The sequence below is a fragment of the Acartia tonsa genome, chromosome 4, assembly GCF_053477335.1.
Source record: "Acartia tonsa isolate MP-2025a chromosome 4, ASM5347733v1, whole genome shotgun sequence".
Taxonomy (NCBI): Eukaryota; Metazoa; Arthropoda; class Copepoda; order Calanoida; family Acartiidae; genus Acartia; species Acartia tonsa.
This window is the reverse complement of record NC_137263.1, coordinates 37,908,547-37,932,707: the sequence shown is the minus strand read 5'-3', so window position 1 is coordinate 37,932,707 and position 24,161 is coordinate 37,908,547. Positions and strand designations below refer to the sequence as shown.

The 24,161-nt window shown below is 32.0% G+C and overlaps 1 protein-coding gene across 2 annotated transcripts in view; it reads right to left on the bottom strand.

The window, feature by feature from the left end:
* Nucleotides 1-1,379: 1,379 nt before the first annotated feature.
* Nucleotides 1,380-24,161, bottom strand: part of LOC145317055 (protein DOP1A) — a 40,087-nt gene continuing 17,305 nt past the window's right edge. For both annotated transcript variants that reach the window (XM_080157933.1, XM_080157934.1), the window contains exons 38-56: nt 21,665-21,731; nt 21,344-21,411; nt 21,003-21,074; nt 19,625-20,529; nt 19,214-19,328; nt 15,749-15,874; nt 15,321-15,383; nt 12,820-12,887; nt 12,401-12,530; nt 10,182-10,344; nt 9,759-9,854; nt 8,521-8,620; nt 8,154-8,191; nt 7,905-7,990; nt 7,430-7,491; nt 7,144-7,285; nt 6,571-6,655; nt 5,731-5,809; nt 1,380-3,243 (exon numbers count right to left, since the gene is read on the bottom strand). In XM_080157933.1, the coding sequence (XP_080014059.1) occupies nt 3,189-3,243; nt 5,731-5,809; nt 6,571-6,655; nt 7,144-7,285; nt 7,430-7,491; nt 7,905-7,990; nt 8,154-8,191; nt 8,521-8,620; nt 9,759-9,854; nt 10,182-10,344; nt 12,401-12,530; nt 12,820-12,887; nt 15,321-15,383; nt 15,749-15,874; nt 19,214-19,328; nt 19,625-20,529; nt 21,003-21,074; nt 21,344-21,411; nt 21,665-21,731 (2,520 nt within the window). In that variant the 3' untranslated portion in view covers nt 1,380-3,188. The remainder of the gene's footprint in view (nt 3,244-5,730; nt 5,810-6,570; nt 6,656-7,143; nt 7,286-7,429; nt 7,492-7,904; nt 7,991-8,153; nt 8,192-8,520; nt 8,621-9,758; nt 9,855-10,181; nt 10,345-12,400; nt 12,531-12,819; nt 12,888-15,320; nt 15,384-15,748; nt 15,875-19,213; nt 19,329-19,624; nt 20,530-21,002; nt 21,075-21,343; nt 21,412-21,664; nt 21,732-24,161) is intronic.

The following is a 24,161-nucleotide window of genomic DNA, read 5'->3' as shown; positions in this document are numbered from 1 at the left end:
GGCAGAAATTAGTAAATTGAGATAAAGCAGTAGAGAAATGAGAAAAATAGAATTAATTACATTTTCTTTTGCAGAGATAATTAGTTTATCCTAATGGAACTTCAAAGCCAAACAAAATAACAATTTTTTAAAGAAAATGAGTCTCATTCTATTCTTGAAAGTCGAGCAGCCGCACAGCATCGGCTGGAAAGTTGGCGGTTACAACCACAGGAGCAGCTTAAACAGCCTTACAGATTGCGGCTTCCTCTAAGCTGCACAAATTAAGAGCGGCTGACATAAGGTTTTTCAACTGCTGTTATTTAACTAGATAAATAATTTGATTTCTCTATTTGTTGGTATTTTGATTAATACAAAGGTGGTGGGATATTTTTCTGTATATTCTTAATATAGATTAATAATGATGTGCTGAAAATGGATTTCCTATTTCTTCCCTAATTTCCAAAGTTGTACAGCAGATAACCAAATTATTGCAAACGCTATTTTCTGCTACTCCGGTCAAAGGGAAAAGCGATATAATGTATAAACGATTTATACATTACACAGTCAAAATTTTAATTTTTTCAAATTTTTTTTTTTTTTGGGGAAGTTTGAAGCTTTTTTAGCTAGTAGCAAATATTGAGATAGGACGCAGAAGCTAGGTACACTTTCGGAAACTAAAATTCAGTACATCTTAATAATGTTCATTTAAAATCAGTACTGTGCCATTGCTTAATCCCCAAATAAAATTAACTAAGAACACGTATGCAAATCGAATATAATTTTATCTTTTCAATTTCCAAACAAAAATTTAAAAGATCTGAGGATGAAATTCTAAAGATCTTATATTTCAATGGAGGTGTAGGGTAAATGAACAAGAAGCTAAGTAATGTGAATAGTTCTTACAACAGCTTGATCTTTCAGAACAGACGAACATTCTGTTACTTTTAAATAAGGATACAACATGTTATTCATACAAATATGAATCACTGTCGAGTTTGGGAGCCCGACTTTTAACCTACTAACATTTTCTCATAAAGATTATCTATATTTAATTACTTTTATTTTATTACTAAACTTTGGACCATTAAAACATTGCGACAAAATATACATTTCAATTAATCCATCTAACAAAACAAGGATGATAACGACCATTAGTAATAAAGCTCAGAAACAAACAAATTAACAGATATTAAAGAAACATTGTGGTAAGACAAAATTTTGGGTACAGAACTTCAGACGTCTACATTAAACATTAGCCGAGTAATTCACAATTGTTTTTAGAAATTACTTAATTAATGTCATCCATCTTAAGCAGAAGCTGATGAATAACACGTTGCGGACACACAGACAAAGTGAGTTATAGAGTAGCTTGTATGTTACTGTATAATAAAAAGATTTGATAACTTTATAATATTTATCACAATGCAATATATACCACAGAATTATGAAAACTAATCAACCAATTAAATCACTCAAATCACAGAAATGTTCATCCAGGAATAAAAGATATTTGGCATCCACAATAAATTTTTAAAAACTTTTCTTTACTTATCTTTTTTGTTTATACTTTTAAATGTTTTGGGGAGGTTATGGGTTCGAGATTAATCTTCAATCCCAACCGGCTATAGTAAGACGCCAAAAGTCTTTAATTCCTAATCTTTAGTTACAAGTCTGATATAAATCAAATACTGTAATGGGTGTGTGTGTGTGTGTGTGTGTGTGTGTGTGTGTGTGTGTGTGTGTGTGTGTGTGTGTGTGTGTGTGTGTGTGTGTGTGTGTGTGTGTGTGTGTGTGTAGTGTATGTATGTGTGTGTGTGTGGGTGTGTGTGTATTGTTTACATATTAAATTAATTAATGAATTACAGTAAATATTGTATAATTATAAATGAGAAGAATAAAAAGAATACTATAGGAGAAAATTCTTGTATTTTCATTAATAGTTATTTATCGCATCATATTATAGACAGCTTTCCGAAGATATTAAAATGAAAAATTATAAGATTTAAACCAGTTTGGTTAAACCCGAATAAACGAAGATCCGGGCTAGCAAAACTGTTATTAATTTTATTATTTTTATTTGAATATTTATGTAAAATTGCCTATAATTTGTTGCTAAAGATGATTTTTCAGTATGACTGAGAACCGGTTGTAATCCACCGGATATTGATTGGTTTCGAAGCCATACTGGAATAAGTTTTCTATTAATTTTACATTTCCTTATAAACTAGACAATCACGAGATAAGAAAAAACTTAAATATCTAAATCACCTTACAAATAAATATCACATTTTTAGAAGCGAAGCTACTCAACAATTATTACGCTTAGGTTGGATAAGCTGTAGAATCCGGGATCTTATGGGATAATACAATGTATGATAAATTGTATTTTCTAGTGAATATAAACAAATTTACACCGTCTGAATTATTGAAAATTATTGATTTAAAAATTTGGATACTGCTCTTTTAAACCAACCTATAAAGATTTAAGAAAAGTACCCAATGTTTTAAGCCAAACTATGATAAAAGCGATAAGCTGTTTAATTTACAGTTTATTGTCCTCTCTCTCCGTATAATTATTGTCACTTCTTTTTTCTTTTCCGTTTTTTGGTAGCCAGTTTAGAATATCATAATTTTGATAAAATTAAGGCATTCCATGACGCTTAGTTCAGTCTAAAACGCTGAACCACTATTAGACAATACCGTCCTCGTATACAAAATATCTCAAGATTCCCAATATAATTTTTAAACCTAATATAAAAAGCATAAATTTAAAGTTTACAAAAAATATTACAAAACTATAAATTCTATGATTAGGTAATATTTATATAGGTTACAATAAATTTAAATCTAACAATTTTAAGTATTATGAAATACAACATAAAATGCATTCATTCACAATTACACTTATCATTATTTTATTTCATAAATTACATACAGCTTTGCTAACCATTGCTGGGGGTATAACCAAAGGGTTCTAACCCAGCGGAATATTTGTTTTTGTCGAAATTTTAATCCAATCTACATGTAAGTAGCATAAAAACATAAAATGTTTTGATTTAGTGTAATTGATCTTCAATTTACAGAATAAAGGTTTTGACTAAACATTGAATCAGAGCAAAATTACATCTTTAATAAATCAATTCCCTGTCAAAACGCATCATAATTAACGATAAAATACAAAAAGCCCCATTTATAACTTTACATAAACCTTAACTCTCCAAGAAATCTTGTTCAATAATTTTCTCCAGGAAACTAATCGGTGACCTAAACAAAAAAGAATTCATCGGTTTTTGTAAAAAGTCAAAGTAACAAAAGTGAGAGCTTAGGCCGTGCTATAATCCACGGGTACTAGCGGCAGCCCCCGGCCCATAGCATCTAAAGGCACTGTATTCCAAGGGGTAGAGAAGAACAGAAAAAAAGCCTACATCCATCCTAAAACTTTGATAAAACGTAGTCTAAAATTATCTAGGGACCAATGTGAAGCTTCCTTAAAATCAAGAACTAAATCGGTAAAGTAGTTATCAAAACCTTAAGCTAGATAAAAAATATTACTACTTTATATAATACGATAAGATTTTGACCAATGAACAACCTTTGAAATCAGATGCATGAAAAGTATAAACATTAAAATCGATAGGTATAGAAGTATTTAGTAGTCTGTAGTCGAGTTTATCGCAAATTCCTAAAAATGTTTCATACCCAAAAAAAACTTTACAGGAGCCTCTTTGTAATACTTTTTACTCAACAATGTATTTGGCAATGCACATTTAAATGGCTTCGCTTCTATCTACGCTATAGATCTTGTTAAAATGGTTGAAGTGAAATATCAAATATTAACCTAATTGTGTAGTTACATGTTGAAATATACGAATTATACAGGGATCAGAGGGATTTTCAAAACAAATCTTAAAATAAGTAGTTTCTTTATGTCAATTAATTTGAATACTAAATTCGAATATTTCGTAAACAAAGTTATTGTCCAAAAGTTGAAGAAATTGCCAAAAAAAACTTATTCTGATTGTCATCCCTTAATTTGTGAATTTACGTAATTTTGTTGCTCTATTCTGTTCACCTAGTTTCATAATTTCTCAATAAATATGCAGCGCTGAGCCAAAATTCATTTGCATTTAGTGTAGGTATGTATATATTAGGGTTGGCAATCCGGAATCCGGGATCCGGATTCCGCCCAATTTTTGGGCCAATTTTGGAATCCGAATCCGGAATCCGTTTTATATTAGCGGATTCCGGATTCTTAATTGGTATGCTAAAATAGCGTCTTGAGTTTTTTCTTTCGACTATCGCTTTTTGAAGGCAATGATTATCATCATTACATATAAAATTTTTCAAAATCTGGTTCGATTCTCGGAAGTGAATTATAGAGAACACCAAGAACATTAATTTTTAGGACATATGTAGCACTTAATTTTTTAAATTTTTTAAAAAAGCCTTTAAAAATACTGCTAGAATCCGGAATCCGAATCCGTAATCCGTCAAAAATAAGAATCCGGAATCCGCCACTTTTTTTGACGGATTCTTTTAAGAATCCGGAATCCGGCCCAAAAATTCGACGGATTGCCATCACTAGTATATATTATTAAATTACACATTATGCATTACATGGTTAAATATTAGAAAAAATGGGTTATATTGGCACACAATTGGGCAGTAGGTACTCATGAAATAGAACTGATGCATTTCTTTGAATCTTTAGTTAAGGACGTCCAAGCTTTTTAATTTGAGGGGGTGAACATTGTACACAGTAAACACCCCTTTACCCCCCCCCCCCCAATTAGACGCTTATGTTATAGTTAAGCGAATTCAAAAAAGTATTATATCAGGTTTTTTTTTCATATATATTTTTTGTTTAATAAAATATGGACTTTCTAAACCCTGTCAAAATGTACTGATAATTTACTAAGCAAATTATCTATAATACAAAGTAGAACGATGTCTGTCTGTCCGTCTGACCGTCTGTCCGTCTGTCTGTCTGTCCCTTAAGATCTCGGTAACCACTGAACCGATCGGATTCTACTCTTCAGGGTTTCTACCTATTGGTCCTGTGGTGGTTTTAAGCTATTTTCTCGGGGGGTGGGACACCCCCAACCTCCCAAAAACCAAAAAATCCCCCCCATTCTTTTTTTTTTTTTTTTTTGAAGGAGATTTCCATGGTCCTTTACGATTTTCGCAATAATTTTTTTTTATCACCTCTTGGGGCAAAGCCCCTAGAGGCTAGGGGCGAAGCCGCTAGTATTACATAAAATAGCATTAGCTACATTAATGTATCTAAATATTAACAATATTTTAAATTCTAGCTAAATTAGTATAAAACTATTAGGGGTAGATAAATAATCTAAATCTTAATTCCTTTTTCACATCAAGAACAACATGATTTTAGGGTGCCATGCAATTGATGCAAAATAAGACTGGAAAGGGGTGTAAATTCTACGATTTCTTAATGGATAAAGAATATACATGGATATAATTATAGGAGAAAAATTGTCGTCCATTTAGTTTGATAACATAGACATCGCTTATTGGTCAGTTCGTTAAGGGAGAGGATGGGGTAATTGTTATCTAAGCCAGCTACAAGTTTCACTTTACTAGAGAACATGATAATATGGTGTAAGATCCAATAATAATAAATCCATTATTCCTCCTTCATGAATAGAACTCTTTCTACAAAGAAAAGTTAAAAAATAGAGAATAATGTGCTAGCAAAATAAAATTAGTAAAGTTGTTAAAACAAATTACCTGGATATTGCAGAAATATTTTGCATACTTTTTGTTTGTTGGCGAGTTAAAGAATTACTCAGAGCACTGAACCAAGGACCTAACACAGTTAAAAAATTAAATACAAGAACTTTTAATCATGGATTTTTATTTTTTTTTCATCAGATTCTTTAAAATTATTAGGTTAAATAAGCTAATAGTATCTGGTTTTTTTCTTTTTAGATTCTTAATTCTTAATCATTAGGTATAGATTTAAAAAAAAATCAGTGCATAAAACTAGGTTTTCCAAAAATCATATCGGTCAGAGCGCAAAAAAATTCTTATGAAGAAAAGTATGATTCAAGATCCTAACTGTAAGAAATATATTTTATACAAGTAATTAATTAATTAGTCTGTGACTTTGTATCTATTCTTCTGAGAAAAGAGAGATAGCTGTATTAACAAAAATATTTCAATACTAATACCTCTATATTTTAAACTAGCGGCTACGTCCCTAGAGGCCTGTAGTGGCACTTTAAATTTTTGGTTATTTTATCTCGTGTCTATGTTGCGTTCAAGTCTCTTGAATATTTTAAAAAGTTTCATTTTTTTGTGATTTCTCTTAGGAGAATGGTGTTACCCTACCCCATAATAGTTATAAACCTTCCCGGGACCTATGAGAAGCTACACTGTTAAGGAAAAACCGATCGGTTCAGCGGTTAGCGAAATCCTTAGTTCAGACAAACGTTACTTTATTATAAGTATAATACTTAAAATACAAAACAAAATAAAGCTTTTATGAAACGAACACAATAAATTGTAGAAATTGTAAACACTAAGATTTACCCACCCTAACTCTTGAAATTCTAAAAAAATGTTTACCTAGTTCAGTAAGAGATTTAATTGACTTCATAGTTAATATAGGTTCACCAACTGGAATTCGACAGGGTCCGATTTCTCGTCCAACCTTTGTAAGTTTTGTTCGTTAATTATGATATATCAATGGAGAAGCAAATAAAACGACGGTTTATCCCCCCCCCCCCCCCTGACAACATGAAGGACAATGACAGAACGCTTGTGTGACTTTTGAGTATGTTAATAAACGCCTCTCCGACTTGTCTATATTAAATCCTAAAAATCACAACCCTTCGATTTTGGTTTAAGGTAGTGTTGAAACTTTCAGCTATGGCAAACCTCTGTGCACTGTATCAATAAACACAACAGGACAGTTATAATCTCTATTCTTATTTTTATTCCCCTTACCCAAAATTTTTTCAAATAAAAAAATATGCGGGAGAATCCCTCCACCTCTATTACTTATTTAATTATCAGGACGTAGAGTTTACAAAACGGTTGCATATATGAGAATGCTTCATTTAGTAAGAACAACACATTACATTTTCTTTTTAATAGAAGTCATTATTTCATTTTCTTAATTTATAATATAAAATTTACCCTGGTTTGTATAAGTTTATGAATCCTGGCCACATGGGGAACAAAATCACTGGACTGCAGGGGAGGAACCTTGCTGGTACCATTAGTCTGGCCTCTCCTAGCAGCATCTATCTCAAGATTTGTTTCTGGACTACATCCCTCTCTAAAATATTTAACACAATTAAAAGCTAGCATATAGAAAGCTGAACTAAAAATTCGAACCGGAAATATTAAAAAAAGTAACTGGTGAAAGAATTTGAATATAAGAATTTAGTTTCAATTTGAATAAAAGGTATTTGAATCCTACCTGATAAAAGCCCATTTATACATTTGAAACTGCGGCAAATGAGAGCTTGGCAACAGTACCACCTAAAAAATTTAGAATTTTTGATTTCATCAAAGATATTATAATCAAATAATAAGATAATACTTTTAAAAAGAAATAAATCTTATTTTGGCTAACTTCTTTTGAGTGAAAAGTTCTGTGTGTGTATCCACAGTTTGTTAATGTTTATATATAGTAAGAAGTCATGAAGTTGCGCAAGCTCCACGTTCAAGTACATTATGACTTGGCAAGCAGTCTCAAAGGACCTTATCTTCATAACCTTACTATCACGTGTCTGGCAGGTGTCACAAATTAGGGCACAAGGTTTATACCTGGTCTAGGAGTTTACAAACAGCCAGGTAAAGATTCATCTAAGCAACAGAATTATATATACCTGGTCTACGAGTTTGTTAACAGCCAGGTAAACATTCATCCAAGCAACATAAATCATACATACCTGGTCTAGAAGTTTACAAACAGCCAGGTAAACATTCATCCAAGCAACAGAATCATTTGCCTCCAGTCCATACCCAACATTGGAAGCTGAAAATTAGAATTTAAGATTATTTCAAGTCTGGTTCTAAAATCTGATACAGCGAATTTCACAGTTTATTGGAGTACCATTGAAAGGTTCTCCACGATTTTAATCATTTTTCATTTATCATGTTTAAATTTTAGATTTGAAAGAATAGAAAAAAACAATCACCTGTATTAATGACTGTCTGCTCACTTGAAGATACTTTTCTACAAAAAAAAATATCAAATAATTTCAGTTGGTTGCCATTCATATATTTTAAAGGACTAAAAGCTGTTGGATGAGATCCTATTTTGTTTGGCACCATTAGAAAGGGTATTCAAATTTTAAGAATTTGATAAAGAATTCAGAGCGATTCAGCATTTTTTCCCCTTAGATAATTAAGATAAACCTGAAAACACTTTTAAGACTGATTTATCGTTGTTCAACACAAATTCAAGCAGTTATGTGAACAAAATACCGTATCTCTTTGTCATAAATTATTCCTACATAATAAAGAAGCTAAAAACTATTTATCATAGGTATAATTTTTACTTACTTTTTCTGTTTGATCTGGGTGACAATAAGATTCTCCATGGTTGAAAATATGATGACCATCTCTGTTATAATCACTGGCCACAGGAAAGCAACATGCATAGCTTAACAAATATTTATTCTTAAAATATCTCACTCTCATGATTCATGAAATAGATGATATTATCACTAGTTATCATCAAATATTTATATTTAATTTTCATTGATTGGATTTTAGGTTTAAAACTTTAAAACAATTTTAATGAAACATAATAGATAATACATATAATTACAATTAAAGAGCAGCTTTGATTGTAATACTGACAATATCCCTGAAATATGATTTTGGAGCTGCTATACACCCTACCCGAGAATTTTAAAAATTTAAACCAACACAAAAAAAACATTAAAAATGAAAAGTGAATATCAGGCTATTGGAGACTTGGAGTCAATGATATCTCTAAGCGCTACTTAAGATATAGACATTAAAAGGGGGGGGGGGGGGGGCAATGTAAATTTGGCGGATTATAGCGTAAAAGTTGGTATGCAGTTAAACAAGTTTTATGCTGGTACCACAAACAATTTTTACCCAAACTTATTTAACAGTATTTATTACAACTTAGTACATTATATATTTCAATATTTCATAGTGTTGGAAAAAAGTTTATTTATGAGAAATGAATTAAAACTAAAAGTTATAACTGAAAGTATCGTATGCTTTGCTTAGATCAAATCAATACAGAGTGGAAAGGTCAGCATAAAACAAGAATAAAATATAGCATTGCTTTTAAGTCTTCCATTAATGAATCGTAACGCTAAGTCTAAGACAACCGGTTCTAATCCAGCCTTTATTAATCGGTTTCGGAGCCATTCTGGATATGTAATTGCCATATTTAAATTGTAAATTAGACATGTATGAATTTTAAATTAATACAAATAACTTTCCAGTCTGTATTAGACAAAACAATGCAATGATAAAAAATATTGACTGAAACATTAAAGAAATATTGACTGAACAATTAAAGTGAAAGAATATAGGGCCAAGGGAAAATAACTGTATGTTCACGGGGTAGGGACCCTGTGCTAACTTTCAGTTAGGTCTTTCAATATTAGGCAATAGCGTTGCAAATATTAACACAGCAAAGTCGCTAAAAAAAGAGCAGAAAGCAATTTGCTAGCAGACGAAAAAAAGTCCACATCACTGGAACCAGGTAGTTGTCTGGGTTATACATCTGTACTTATACATTTATTAATAAAACATACCAGACATTCTGATAAGGATAACTCTGAAGCAAAGGAATACAGCCGCCAGAACACTTGGGGATACAGGCACTGATCTCAAACACTCAGATAAACGATCTTAATAAAGTTCCTTTTAATTCTTAACATAGATGTTTTACTGCAAAAAGGCCTCAAGGGGCATTTGAGGAAATAGGGTATTTTTCCTAACGGCGATTTTTCTTGGGAGATTGGAGGCACCCTCCCCAAAAATAATTAAAAACCTTGCATGGGCCTCACTGTAAAAGAACCATAGCAGTTCAACAGTTAGCGAGATCCTAGCTATAGACACATATCCTATAACTTTTATTTGAGTTGGGTTGACCTAAGAAAAATTATGTCAACCTACAAAAGTCTTTGTGAACTGAGCTTTTGTTTGATCAAAAATATTCTTCAGATTATTTTTACCTGTGATATCTGGCATATGCTTTTGATGCTGGTCAATATCCGAACAGAAGATGACAAAGGCCAGACGCTTGAGCAGCAGGGCCCTCTGTTCTTGCTCTAACTCCTTACTGCTGAACAAGGACATGTTCGACTGACCCAGTCCAGCTATACGGGCCAACAGATCCTGGGGTAAAAGAATTTATTTTAAATTGAAGGATGAGGAGATGATTTTTGACAAAAGAATGTTTTAGAAAATAAGACAAAGCTACAATAACATTTAGATATTAACGGATTTGAAAGTTTGTATTTTTAGATGTTAATGTTTGTTACTTTTGATATGCATGACAGCTGAATAAGAGTAAAGAAACAAAAAAACTTGGGTATAGTCCACTTCATGACAACGCCTCTAAAGGGGCGTTTCATCGTATTTTCACAATGGCTTTTGATAGGTTATTTTAGGTTAGGTTAGGTGATTGCCCCGCAGGGTTAGAGCCCCTCGCGCAGGGGCTAGAATAGAAGAAAAGCTACTGTGAAAATACGAAGAAACGCCCCTAAAGAGGCGTTGCCACGAAAGGAACTACCCAAAGTTTTAATGTAAACCATTCAAACTAATTATACTTGAGGAGGTAAATAATATAAATATCATCTTAAAATGAAAGCTTTGAGCATACATATGTGAATCATAAATGAAATATATTCATAATTGAACATTGTAATTAGAAAGACTCAAGATACAAACATTTAGATGACTTCAAACTTTAATTTGAACAAACAGGACAATTAGAAAGTTTAAATGAAGACACGGAGAAAGGAGGAATAATGAATTTATAATTTTGTTAAAATCAGATGTATTGTGAAATCCTTATATAAAAGTAACCGGATGATTCTCTATCTCTGTGTGTAGCGAAGAATCGGACTATCCACTGTACCGATATGTCTTATTAAGCTTTATCACTATTTTTTTTTTTTGGGGGGGGGGAGTAGAGTGGTACTGTAATGCCCCAAAGAAAAATCGCCCCTGAAAAAAAATTATCCACCTTTCCCAAAAATTTCACTTAATTGACATTTTACTAAACGTTCATCATAAATTAATCATACTTCAGTTTTATAGATTAAGATTTAAAAATGTCAGATTATTTCTATGTTTAATAACGTGACATATTATTAAGAAAATTAATTATCTTGACAGCCAGAACTGTTCTTAATAAAAGACTTCAAATAAGATTTTATCCTAATATGAACGCCCACTAAAATTAAGGGGGGGGGGGGAGTTTTGACACATTTGCGTAAACAGTGAGTATAGGCTTTATCTTTGGACTGATAGGATATTAGGTTATTAGGGATAAAATCATTCTTATGTGATGAATTTCCCCCAGATTTAAGATTTTTTGGATAGGCCTCCAAGTTCAGGAGCTGCAGGCCTCCAGGTCCTCTCTGTACAGGTAAAAATTAAAAAAATATATTTTTTTGAAGAGTTAGAAGTCAACCTATGAAACAAAATATGCATATTTTTTGATGTTATTCACATATTTTGTTTCATAAGTTGACTTCTAACTCTTGAAAAAATTTTTATTTTTACCTGTTCAGAGAGGACCTTGAGGCCTGCAGCTCCTGAACTTGGAGGCCTATCCAAAAAATCTTTAAACTTGGGAAAATCCATCATATAAGAATGATTTTATCCCTAATAACCTATCCTCTCGGCCCAAAGATAAAGCCTATACTCACTGTTCACGCAAATGTGTCAAAACTTCCCCCCCCCCCTTAATTGAAATTAAAGAATTCTGTAAATGCAATAATTTTGTTAATATTGGTACTTACGTCCTTGAGTTGATAGAGAGGCAAGGTTAGGTAAAGACAAGTTTTAATTTTTGAACAAATATAATATATCATATATTAATTCATTAATGCATAAATCGTATTAAAGAGAGGTTTCTGCGGCAGTGCGGATAGTAAAATAAAATTGAAGAATAATTCCATATAAAATTTGAATTCATTTTATGATTTAATTTTATTATTCGTGGATATTCTCTATAATTATTTTTCAGTATCGCTAAGAACCGGTTCAAATCCAGTGGTAATGAATGTATTCAAAGCCATATTGAAATAGATTTTATTATTCGTGGAGATTATCTATAGGTAATTATTTTTCAGTGTGGCTAAAATCCGGTTCTAATATAGTTGTAATGAATCAGATTCGAAGTCATATAGATCTTAATTGCAAATGCCACAAATATGAATACCTTAAATGTTGTCTTGTCATGGGTCATCAGGTTATCAGTTGTTATTCTCCAGGATTTCAGAGACTCATAATCCATGTGGAAAAATGCTGGATCCAGTAACAGCTCTAGTCCGTCCTTTTTCCAGCATCGCCTAGGATTAATTAGCTTATAAATATGCATTTTATTTTTAGTTTTTACTAGAGGTTTAAAAATACTAGACAAAAGAAAATTCCACAATTTTAAAATCATTATTATAGTCATAGCCAAGATCATAAGATCATAAAATCAGCGATTTTAATTTAAAACTTTAAAGAATTTTAAAAAGTAAGAGGAATTGGTTTTAAATTCTAAAAAAGTAAGATTCAAAAAGGAAAAAATATTTTTTTTTCTCCAAAATAATAAAATACTAATTACAGTTTATACACAAAAAATTTATTTACCTTGTATAGGGGTATTCAGAAACACTGGCCAATACTTTTGAAGCACCCTGTAATAAACTCATTCCGGCCTAAAAAAAAATTTATAAATACTTGACAAAAATACAAATAACAAAACTTATATTTATCTAATTTTATCTAAAGAACTAACAATTTCTACTATGTAGTTCTTAAAAGATTTTCACTCTTAAACTATAAAGTACATTTTTTATAAAAAAAAATCTTAAGATTTAGGCTTCGTGGTTACTTTTATAATCCTATTATATAAAGTAATAAGCTTTTTTCTTTGTAATTAAGGTTTTTATAATTACTGAACCGATGGAGTTATTCACTTTAAGGAAGCTTCTTATAGGTCCCTAGATGGTTTAAGGATATTTGATATTTATATCTGGGTTTTAAAGTTTTAGCCAATTTTCCTTACTCCTTCAGAGCTCCTTGATGCTAGGAGTGTAGCCGCTAATTACTAACATAATAAGATTATGATATGAAGTGTTTATCGAAGTTATTAATTATTATTGATAAACTATTGTACATTAATTTAAATACTCTTTAGTGAACTATCTCTTTGCATACATTCTTACATTAAAAAATCATAAAGAGTAAAATTTTTTCAAACTTATTAAGCGCTTTACTTAAGTCTAACTGCTTTGCATATAATTCTTATAATATAATATAATGTTAATATTCTATAAGATTTATTTATTCAAATATTAAAATCAATATTATTATAAAAAGTAGTAAGTTTTTTTTTATGTCCTATGTAATTTAATGTTTCGATAACTACTTAACCGATTGAGTTTTTCATTTTATGGAAGGTTTACAGATATCCTTGGATAGTTTTGTGCTTTTTAATTTTTAAATAGTTTAGGCTAAATTTCTGCTTTCCATTCCCATTCAAATACTAGGGGCGCTGACGCCAGATCTATCCACATAATAATAAAAGTTACTTTTTTATCTTATTAACCCATTAATATTGTTTTGTTTTATTTGAACTAGAAATAAAGGATGACGTAGTTTTATTGGAACACATTGTAAACAAGATAAAATATAAAGTTTTGTAAAACTATTTATCTGAAACATACATCCTAAACTACTGTTGCCAAGGAGGGGTTAATATACTTTTCATTACAACTAGATGTGTTTCACCTTTCAGAATAAAACTTCTTTCAAGCACTCAGTCCATTTAGGGGCATTAATCTAGTGTGAGCATGGCTACTTACTTAGGGATAAACCTAGATTAACTATAGTAAACCTAACCTAATCTAACTCAACCTCGTTAAAAACTATATTGTTAAATGGATGTAATCCTGTATGGGGTACATTTCTATGTCATTTAAAAGTAAATAAGTTTTGAATATTAGGGAATATGTTTTTAGATTATAATGCCTTACACGAAGAAGCATTTAAAACTATTTTTACATCATGAGTGTATATTGTATAAAAAATAACATTGTACTAACAATTTTTGAAAATAAGAGAGAAAATTAATTTAGATAAAATAATTTGACAGTTTTTATTAAATATATTTAACAATGAAAAACTTGTAATTATTTAGCAATGGAAAAAATAATTAGGTTAAACTGACATTGCGTACAAAGTTAGGGTTATAAGGATATGTAAATAAAAAATTAGTAAAATGAACAATAGAATTGCCATAGATGTCCAATCTGACACAATAATCCTTCCGATTTTTAAAGGAATTAATAACAGACGAAGATCATTTTCTTACATTTAGTTAAATATGATTTAATCATGATATGATACTAATGACAAAATATTTTGATTATAGAATTTCCTAAAGCATATCCCTCACCAAAATTCAATACACAATATTATCTATATACATACAAATATTTATCTATCATTGGCCAAACCCTGTATCCCCGAATTGATAGCTAAATTGTTCGATTTAAGATTCAAGTTTAGGGAAATCAAATTGAAAGAATGCTATTGTTGTCTACAGGGATTTAATTCAGGGATCTTAAGAAAAATAACAAAGCCAAAAAATAGTCCCAATTATGATAAACAAAATTCCCAATCTAGAATTTAAATCGGTGCTTGCAAGCTTTGGATCATCCAAATAAGATGTAATAAAAGTACTTAAATATAAGAATAAGAGCTCTGAGGTTGATTCTTATAAACCTTTTTGGCTCAGCGCCTCACTAAAATCAGTGAGGCTCAATAAAATTTGTTGTGAAAAATCGCATTAAAAATCTACAAAAATTAAACAAAATCTTATGTTAATAACCCTTTTATGATTTTATTTAATTTTTGTAGATTTTTTATGTGATTTTGGAGGATTTTTCACAAAACTTTTGAGCGAGCATTACTAATTTTAGTGAGGCAGTGAGCCAAAAAGTTTTTAAGAATCCACCTCCGTTTACAAAAATTTTGGTACCAGTCCAATATCTCTCCCACCCTGTATTAAACGAAAGAGAGGAGAGCAATCATTTTGATTTTTATTATGGAATGGTCAATTCCCTGAAATTATATTTAATTCTTACCTTCGTGTGATTTCTTAGATAAGGAACTGTGTTATACATTACTGTTGTAAGTAATGGTAGCACCTAAAATATTTCAATATAAACTGTTTGTTTTAAAATACAAAACAACCCTACGTACTTTCATCAACAGGCAGCTCATGGTTAGAAGCATTAAATATGACAATATTTTAATGATAGGTTTCATTCAACCACGAATCCTACTTCAGTGTATTACTAAGTGTTTACAATGTGTGTCCGTTAAGATATCTATAACAGAACCAATTGTGTTCTTCTAATAAGGGAAGCTTCAAATCAGTCTCCATATGATTTTAGGCTATTTTATTTCTTAATATGGTGTAAGGCTAATTTTCTGCTTATCTTCCCACTTCAAATTCAGAGCCCCTATATGCAAAGGGGAGCAGCCGCTGGTATTATAACAAGTTTGATACCTTTTCTTTTTCTTCTGAAGTAAAGATGATATCCAGGATATTGACCATCAACCTGCCCAGGAGGTTCAGAGCTGTAGCTGCTGTTTGTATCTGCTGACTTGACAACATCTCTTCACTTTTTACATCCTTAAATAATTTAAAGGGATAGTTCTATGAAGTGTATTTAAAGAGTTAAGGTACTTAGAGTAGTGAACTTTTATATGTCTTAGTAGAATATATTAGGCATTGGATAGATATGATTGTATGTTAAAGAATTTTTAACATTGACCAGACCAAACTTTTTTTATTTGACAATATCGAAAAAAGTTAAAGAGATTTGCCACATAAATTACATGAGAATGGTCTATTTTTTCCAAATGTGTATAGCCAAAACACCAATTTTAGATAATCTTTTTCCACGTATTTCACAAGAGTTATAAAAAAAATTTAACAGGGGTTCACCTTGGGACAAGTTACTTAAAAAACATAAAAAATAACGTCCGGTTCACTATAGGACAGGTTTTCTATAGATTCTTTTTAAAAAAATAAAGAAAACCGTCCGGTTTACTTACAATATACACATTATCTCACGCGGAAATACCAACTAACCATACAACATATATATATATATAAAAAGACCAGGGATAAGGGATAGGAAACCTGGCCATAAATTAGGTCTCGGCCTGGTTTTGAAAGGGATCATGCAACTTTTACCATTTGCCTAATTTAATGACCTTACTGGCGGACGGCTCATATTGGCTACCGCTCTAAACCAATAGTGTTCTGTGATTTGGCAGATGGCGGAAATTTTAGAAGCAGACAATTCTGGAAAAAATAATGATTTCGTCTGCTACGAAAAAATAAATATAAATGGTGTTAGATCACATTAGTTTAATTATTAAATCTGCTTAGAGTTAAACATTAAAAAAGGGCCACATAGAAAAAACAAAAATAACAGGATTATTTTTTTGGAAAGAAGGTAGCTACGAATTTTCATTTGGTAGTTTATAAATTAGATGTTGTATTTTGAATTTTAAAAATTTAGTACGGAGTTGATACAACACCTTCACCCTAATTTTTGTACAATACAACACAGTACATATATATCATTACATTATATCCAGTATAGTATCCAAAGAACTTGATAGAATGTTACCCAAGTGCATATTTATTTATTTATTTTGAATTTTAATTAGCAATGAAATTTTCAAATAAAATTTTTACTCATTAATAAAAATGCAAATAATACAAACTAAAATCTGTCTGAGAGAAACCCAACGATAGCTTTCTGACAGTTCAAATTACCAAAGTAAAAGATAAAAAATTTTGGGAGAGAAAAAACTTCATTTTAACAAAAGCCATTAATATATAGGTTTATAAAAAGTTATGTTTTTTACTTTAAACTAGCTACCTGAATTTGATTCTATACTTTATCTACACACACACACACAGCTTTTTCATTAGCATTTTATACGAACCACTGCGCTATCCCAAAACTGGTTTATTAGGCTAGAAATAGGCCTAGGCTTGAAATAGGCCTGAAATAATATTTTCCTACGTTTCCCATCCCTTATCCCTGATAAAAAGACCATTCTCATGTAATTTATGTTGCAAATCACTAACTCTTTTAGATATTGTCAATAGGGTGGGTCGATTTTGGAATTTCACATTAGTAGACATTAGAAAGGGTTACTGGGCCAATATAAAACCCTGTAAAACTTGAAAGAGGTTTTTTAATCCAAAAACAACGGGCGCGCGGGGGTATAAAATGTGCCCGCCCCCTTATAAAACCAAAAATTGAAATTCCTTCAAACACAGGCATGTTGCATATCAAAATGACCGCATTGAAATGCTGATTACAAATCTGAAATTCGTTTTGAGAAATAATGATTCAGTCTGAAATAATTTTCAAATAACCTACTAAAATGAACAATTTTGACTAAATCAGCTGTTTTTGGGTACTTAATGAGATCTTATTCGAACTAGGAGAAATATTTTTCAAAACGGTTTTCAGATTCGTAATCAGCATTTCAATGCGGTCATTTTGATATGCAACATGCCTGTGTTTGAAGGAATTTCAATTTTTGGGTTTATAAGGGGGTGGGTACTATTTATACCCCCCGCGCGCCGGCAGCCATAAGAGCCAAGTTACTTTTGAAACTTGAATGGGGCTTATCATACATATATATGACTTCCACAACTTATGATAACAGTAAAATCTAAAAAAAGGATGAAATGGGCCCACCCTAATTGTCAAATAAAAAAAGTTTGGTCAGGTCAATGTTAAAATTCTTTATCACAATCATATCTATCAAATGCCTAATATATTCTACTAAGACATATAAAAAGATCACTACTCTAAGTACCATACTGAATATTTTATTGGTCATTCTTTGTTGTTATGTGTATTTTGTTGTGTAAAAAGTTTAAAGTTCTATTAACTAGTAAATGCTATCTAAAGTTGTATTTATGACAAAAAAGTTTTTGCCATATATAACACGCAACGAAGTTGAAAATAAAAATGAAAAACTTATTTTTTAAGGAAAATCCCTGGTAAAATCTCTTAATTTTAATCAATAACTTTATATTATGCACTACTACGTTATTTAAAATAGAAAAAACTTAAAGTTCACTATTTTTTTTTAAATGCACTTCGTGAAACTATCCCTTTGGAGACAACAAAAAACAACAAGCTCTTTTACCTGAGAAGGCAATGGTTGCTTACCCTCAAAGTACCTATCGAGTAATGAAACCCCGAACCCTTACTTTTGATAAAAAAAACTTTAAAATTAGAGGGGATAGTTTTTTTGTTTGCTTACCCCATGAGGTGTGTCAAAACCTCTTCATCACCAAAATATATTTTATTTTTAATTGAGGGAGTTCTCATTTGACTTGTTTTAATTTAGTTGTGATAAAAACAATCGTTATTTTTAAATGTTTAGAAATACAAGTACAAATTAGGAAAACAGTTAAGATTATTTAAAATTAAATAAAGCACCCACGTTGTACCTACCTTATATAAATAATATCAGGTTTTAATTAGTAAGTAAACATAAATTTCTTGTAAAACGATCTACCTAACAAGTTTAAACAGAAAATAAGAATATTTGCAGCTCCCATTAAGCAATGAATTCAAGATTCTTTTTATTTTCCTGTTATATCATGTGAATATGTCGTATGGGTGATTTGCACCTGGACTTAACTGTCAACTTGTCAACTCAAGGCTAGACTCTTAGACCTCAGCCTCATACCCTCTTTACAAAATATAGCAGACAACCAACTCTTTGATTGCACGATCTTTGTCTTGAGATCCAAACTGTGCATGGTAATGAGTTGCGAATGTTTGGGGCCAAGGCATTCCCCCTACTTAAACTTTGAATGTCCTGTGCCTTACAAAGCAGCTAGGTGCCATTTATTTTAACGTTTAGTATGAGCTGTTAAATCATAATCATTAGCTAGTTTACCGTCGGCAAATCCAAATATTACCTCAATCTGTGTTTTAACAGTTCTTGTTCCTCTGAGCCATGTGCCGGCCTCGAGCATGCAACCTCCAAGTCCGGACACAGTCTCGATCAGTTTGCCCGCCATTTCTTGAATCTCCCTGATAAAATAATAACAATATGAGGAATTTCATTTCTCTTTATTTCAGGATTTTAAGGAATAAAGCAATGATATACACCCATAATGATGATAAACAAAATAATTCCTTCTGTAGATTGAAATTATTGGTTAAAATTTTTGGACACCACTAATTTGGACCCAACTACTAATCAGGATTTAATAAAAAGTACCCAAGGTTTGGAGTCAACGAATAAGAAGACGTGTTTATAAAACTTAAATTTAGATGATTGTTCCTTAATAAATGTCCATGAAAAATAAAAACAATGATCAGTATACCTTATTTCTTTCTTGTCCATATTTGTAAGAATATCTCTGGTCACAGATTGATGAAGAATCTCCAGTCCCAGAAAAACAGAAGCAGGTTTCAGGCTCAGACAATCCTTCAATAAATCTTTGAGGCTGCCCCAGGCTTCAGCAAGAATATTTTGGTTTAGACTTGACAAATAAGCAGAAAGAAACTCCATGGCATAAACCTCCAGCCTGTGACCCAGGCTACCAGAAATAGATGGTGGAGACTTGATAACCTGACGCAGGGTTGAAATTACTGTTGTCATGGGGAAAATCTTTAACGATGAGACTAGCTGAATTAGTCGTGTGCCTTCAACGCCGCCACTCTCATTTAACTCCCAACGTGCAATTGAGAGTGCCGACAAGAAGTGGGTTGGGTGTACTTTTGCCAGTGGCGATAAGAGTTCTAGAATCATTCCCTTAACCGCTTTACCGCTGCCAACGAGCCAAACAGTGCTCGCGTCCGAGGCAGCATTCCATAGTTTGGTCAGGGCCACCATCAGCCGCGGGGTCATGGACAACAAACTTTGTCTTGCAGCCAAAATATGCTCTTTATTTGCAGGTGGTTTTCTTGTCTTAGCGTCAAGGATATGAACAAAGCTGGCGACAGCACTGTGGATTGAGGGCAGAGAGGATTGAGAGGATGCAGTGGCCAGGCCACCAGCTTGACCAGTGTCCAACAAACAGTATGACAGGATGTGTCCAAGTGATTCTAGCTGCATAAGCACATAGTCACTGGAGGCAGGCATGTTGATGCTTGCTGGAGTAGAATCTTCAATAACATCATCACAACCCTCCTCTGTATTATCATCAAGGTGAGATTTTACAGTAATAGCCTGGTGAGCAATATTTTCCAGGTTGCCCCATATCTGTCCACACACACTTGTTACAACCTATAAAAAATGCATATATATTTTACATTACACCTGCATAAAGGTCCATAACATTAAATGCAATTGCACACTCTAGGAGTGAATTGTTTACCAAAACCGCAAAAAAGTTAGACAATTCTTTCTCTCATTGTCATCACTTAATTATTTTTTAAAATCTTTGCTTACTTAATCAAATTGTTTACTGTCCATCCATAGACGTCCAAGGGGGGGGGGGGTAAAGGGGTGATTACCCCCTACCCCCAAATAAAAAAATGCCTATGCCTCTATGAAATAAAGATTACCCCCCACAAAATTTTACACCCCCCAAATAAAAAAGCTTGGACGCCCCTGTGTTCATCTGTTAATGTTAATGTTTTTTTTGGATATAAAACTAAGTTAAAACTAACCAGGATTATACTTTTTAAAAATACAATCCAAGTAAAATAGCAGCTTTAATAAATTTTCATATAAAATTGTGAAAATATATTTCTTACCCGAGTAAGACTAGAACCAAAGAAGGGAAGACAAGAAATGACAAGATTGTTCCAGTGTGAATGAATATCCCTAACATTTTTATAAAATATTGAAATATTTTTTTATAAGTATGGATCTTTAGAAATATAACAATTGACGAGTAATTGATATACACCCTCAATGATGATATACAAAATTATGCCCTGAGCTGATTACAATATTCAGTAGAAAAAAATTGGACACTGCTAGTTTAGAACAAAACAATCTAATTTTAATAAAAGTACCCAAAGTTATTGAGCCAACATATAAGATAACGTGATGAAAAATATTTGTTTTATCATCAATATTAAATGTTATTCCTGAGATGAGGTTGTCTGAGAGCTGATAAGACAGCTGCCAACAACATCGGCTGCTCAGCAAACGGAAATTCTACGTTTTTACCACAATGTTAATCATTACTAAATAAACTAGGACATAAAATCGATTATTTCTATGGTTTTTTTAAAATTAAATGTTACTTTTTAGGATGCTTTTATTAGGTAGTAAAAGGAGGATGTGCACTACAATGGTTTGGGCAGGGGGGGGGGGGGTGGTTACTCGAGAACCCTTAGAACTAGAGTGAGCTAATTTCGGAATTGAGCTGTCATGTTGACAGTCCAGGAAATGATTAAGACATTGTTGCCTGGATGATATTTCATGATGGTTGATACAACTGGGGGATGTTGACCTCGGTCTCCCTCCTCGTGTTTCTAAAAATCAGAAAAAATGTACAAAATATGTAAAATGTGAGGTCAAAATAGAAAAAAAATCAACCTTGTCAAAATGGACGACTTACTTTCTGATATTCTTACAAATAAGAATTTGAAGATATACATTATCAAGATCGACCACGATTTGAAGATCAAAGGAGGGTTAATACAACCATCTCGTAATCAATGATTAAATGACACTTACAATTAGAATTTCGATCTGAAATTTTGCATGAGTAATCCTTGGTAGGTCTATTTTCCCTAAATCGAACAAAAAGTAACGGCTAACGGCTCAGCCGTTTTGCCATTTTTTGGCTATCTTAGGGGCAAATTAGTCACAAAACCTATCTCCACATAATACTCTTTGCCGCTTCAAAAATGTTATCAAACGGTTCTATCATTTAACATGAATTAAACCAAAAATATGTTTTAAATAGTTGATTCCTACGTAATTAATAATGAATTTGCCCTGAAAATAGGCAAAAAACGGTTTAACGCCTGAGCCTCCAGCCGTTACTTTACTACGCTCCTCATCAAATCAAAGTTTGGGATGCCTGCCTTCCCATTTTCTAACCCTTCAAGGTTTATTAATGCTTGTTCGACCCTCGAAACTGTTAAGTTGAGCTTTGCTTGAATTGATGCTAAAAACTAAAAATTAATTAAATATATAGGTACTAAGTAGTTTTATTTGCATGGTATTAAAATTTAACTCTACAAAAAAAAACTTGTTGAAATATTTGAAGTATCTGAAACATGAACAAATTAAAATTCAAATATTCAAATATCTTTAACCGCCCACTTAAATTCATCATCCTTGCAATATTTTATTACAGATAAAGCAAAAATTTCGATAGAATAGTTATTTCTCGTATCGTATTATAAACAACTTTCCGCTGATATAAAAATGTACACTTTTAAGATTAAAACCAGTTTTCATATTCGTAGAAAACCAGATATAATACGATACATATTTTTTTCGTATGGATGAGAACCAGTTCTAGTCCACCGGATATTAATCGGGTTCGAATGAATACGAGAATAGTTATTTCTCGTATCGTATTATAAACGGCTTTCCGCGGATATGGAATGTACAATTATAAGATTAAAACTAGTTTTTTTAGCCCCGTGGTGCCGAAGGCACCGGCTAAAAAAACTGGTTTTAATCTTATGATTGTACATTTCTATATTCGTAGAAAACTGGATATAATACGATGCTAGACATAGTTTTTTCGTATTCATGAGAACCGGTTCCTATCCACCGGATTCAAATGAATACGAGAAACAATATTACCATCTATAATACAAAGTAGAATAATGTCTGTCTGTCTGTCCGTCTGTCCGTCAGTCCGTCAGTCCGTCTGTCCGTTAGTCCGTCCGTCCCTTAAGATCTCGGTAACTAGTGAACCGATTGGATTCTACTCTTCAGGGAATATACGTCCTGGTCCTATGGTGGTTTTAGGCTATTTTCTTGGGGGATGGGACACCCACAACCCCCCAAAAAAACAACCAACCCCCCAATTTTTTAACGGATGGTTGTTGTACCAGTAATACTGAATTTTTTTAATTACCTCTTCGGGCACAGCCCCTACAGGCTAGGGGCGAAGCCGCTAGTAGCTATAATACAAAGTACAACTATGTTTGTTTATCTGTATGTCCGTCCATCCGCTGTCTCTAAAGATCTTGATAATAGCTGAACAAATTAAGTAAAGCTTTTCAAATTTTATACCAAATGACCCTGAGGCGATTTTAAGCTATTTCACTAATCTTAGTTTTAAAACCTATAATCTACATTCTTATTGAATCTTCATTAATTTGATATTCAGAATTTAAAAAAAAATTTGAATGAATATTTAAATTCAAGTATCCGTTTAATATTAGCAGGTTAGATAACTGTTTAATTAGATTCATTGCTAAATTCCAAAATGAAATATATAGGTAGGTAGTATTTTTTTATATGTGAATAATATAAATCTTATCTCATTAACTTCACTAACTATGATGTTAAGCCAAGTCTTCGTTTAAGTTCAAAATTAGCTAAAGATCTTCATAACAACAGAACTTACCATATCTTTCGTATCCGTTAAAGGGAAGATTCACATAGGTCCAACTATGGTTTTAGGCTATTTCATTTTTAAAATTAAGCATGGGGATTTTTAATGTTATTTTTCCCCCCTTTAATGTCCCTTTTACTACAGAGCCCCTATTTGCTAGGGTCGCAGCCGCTAGTTCTTTATAAAAACAATAGTTATTAAATAAGATGGAATTTTTTCAAATGCCAGGAAGTCGTAGAGGCGGGGGTAATCAGCAGAGAGGGAAAGGGACATTAGGCTGTTCATTACACTAGTCCCAAAAGTTTTATAATAACGTTTTATTATTCATCGGCCTAACACCTTTGGGGACTTTATTGAATTTTGATTGGTTTGGTTCATT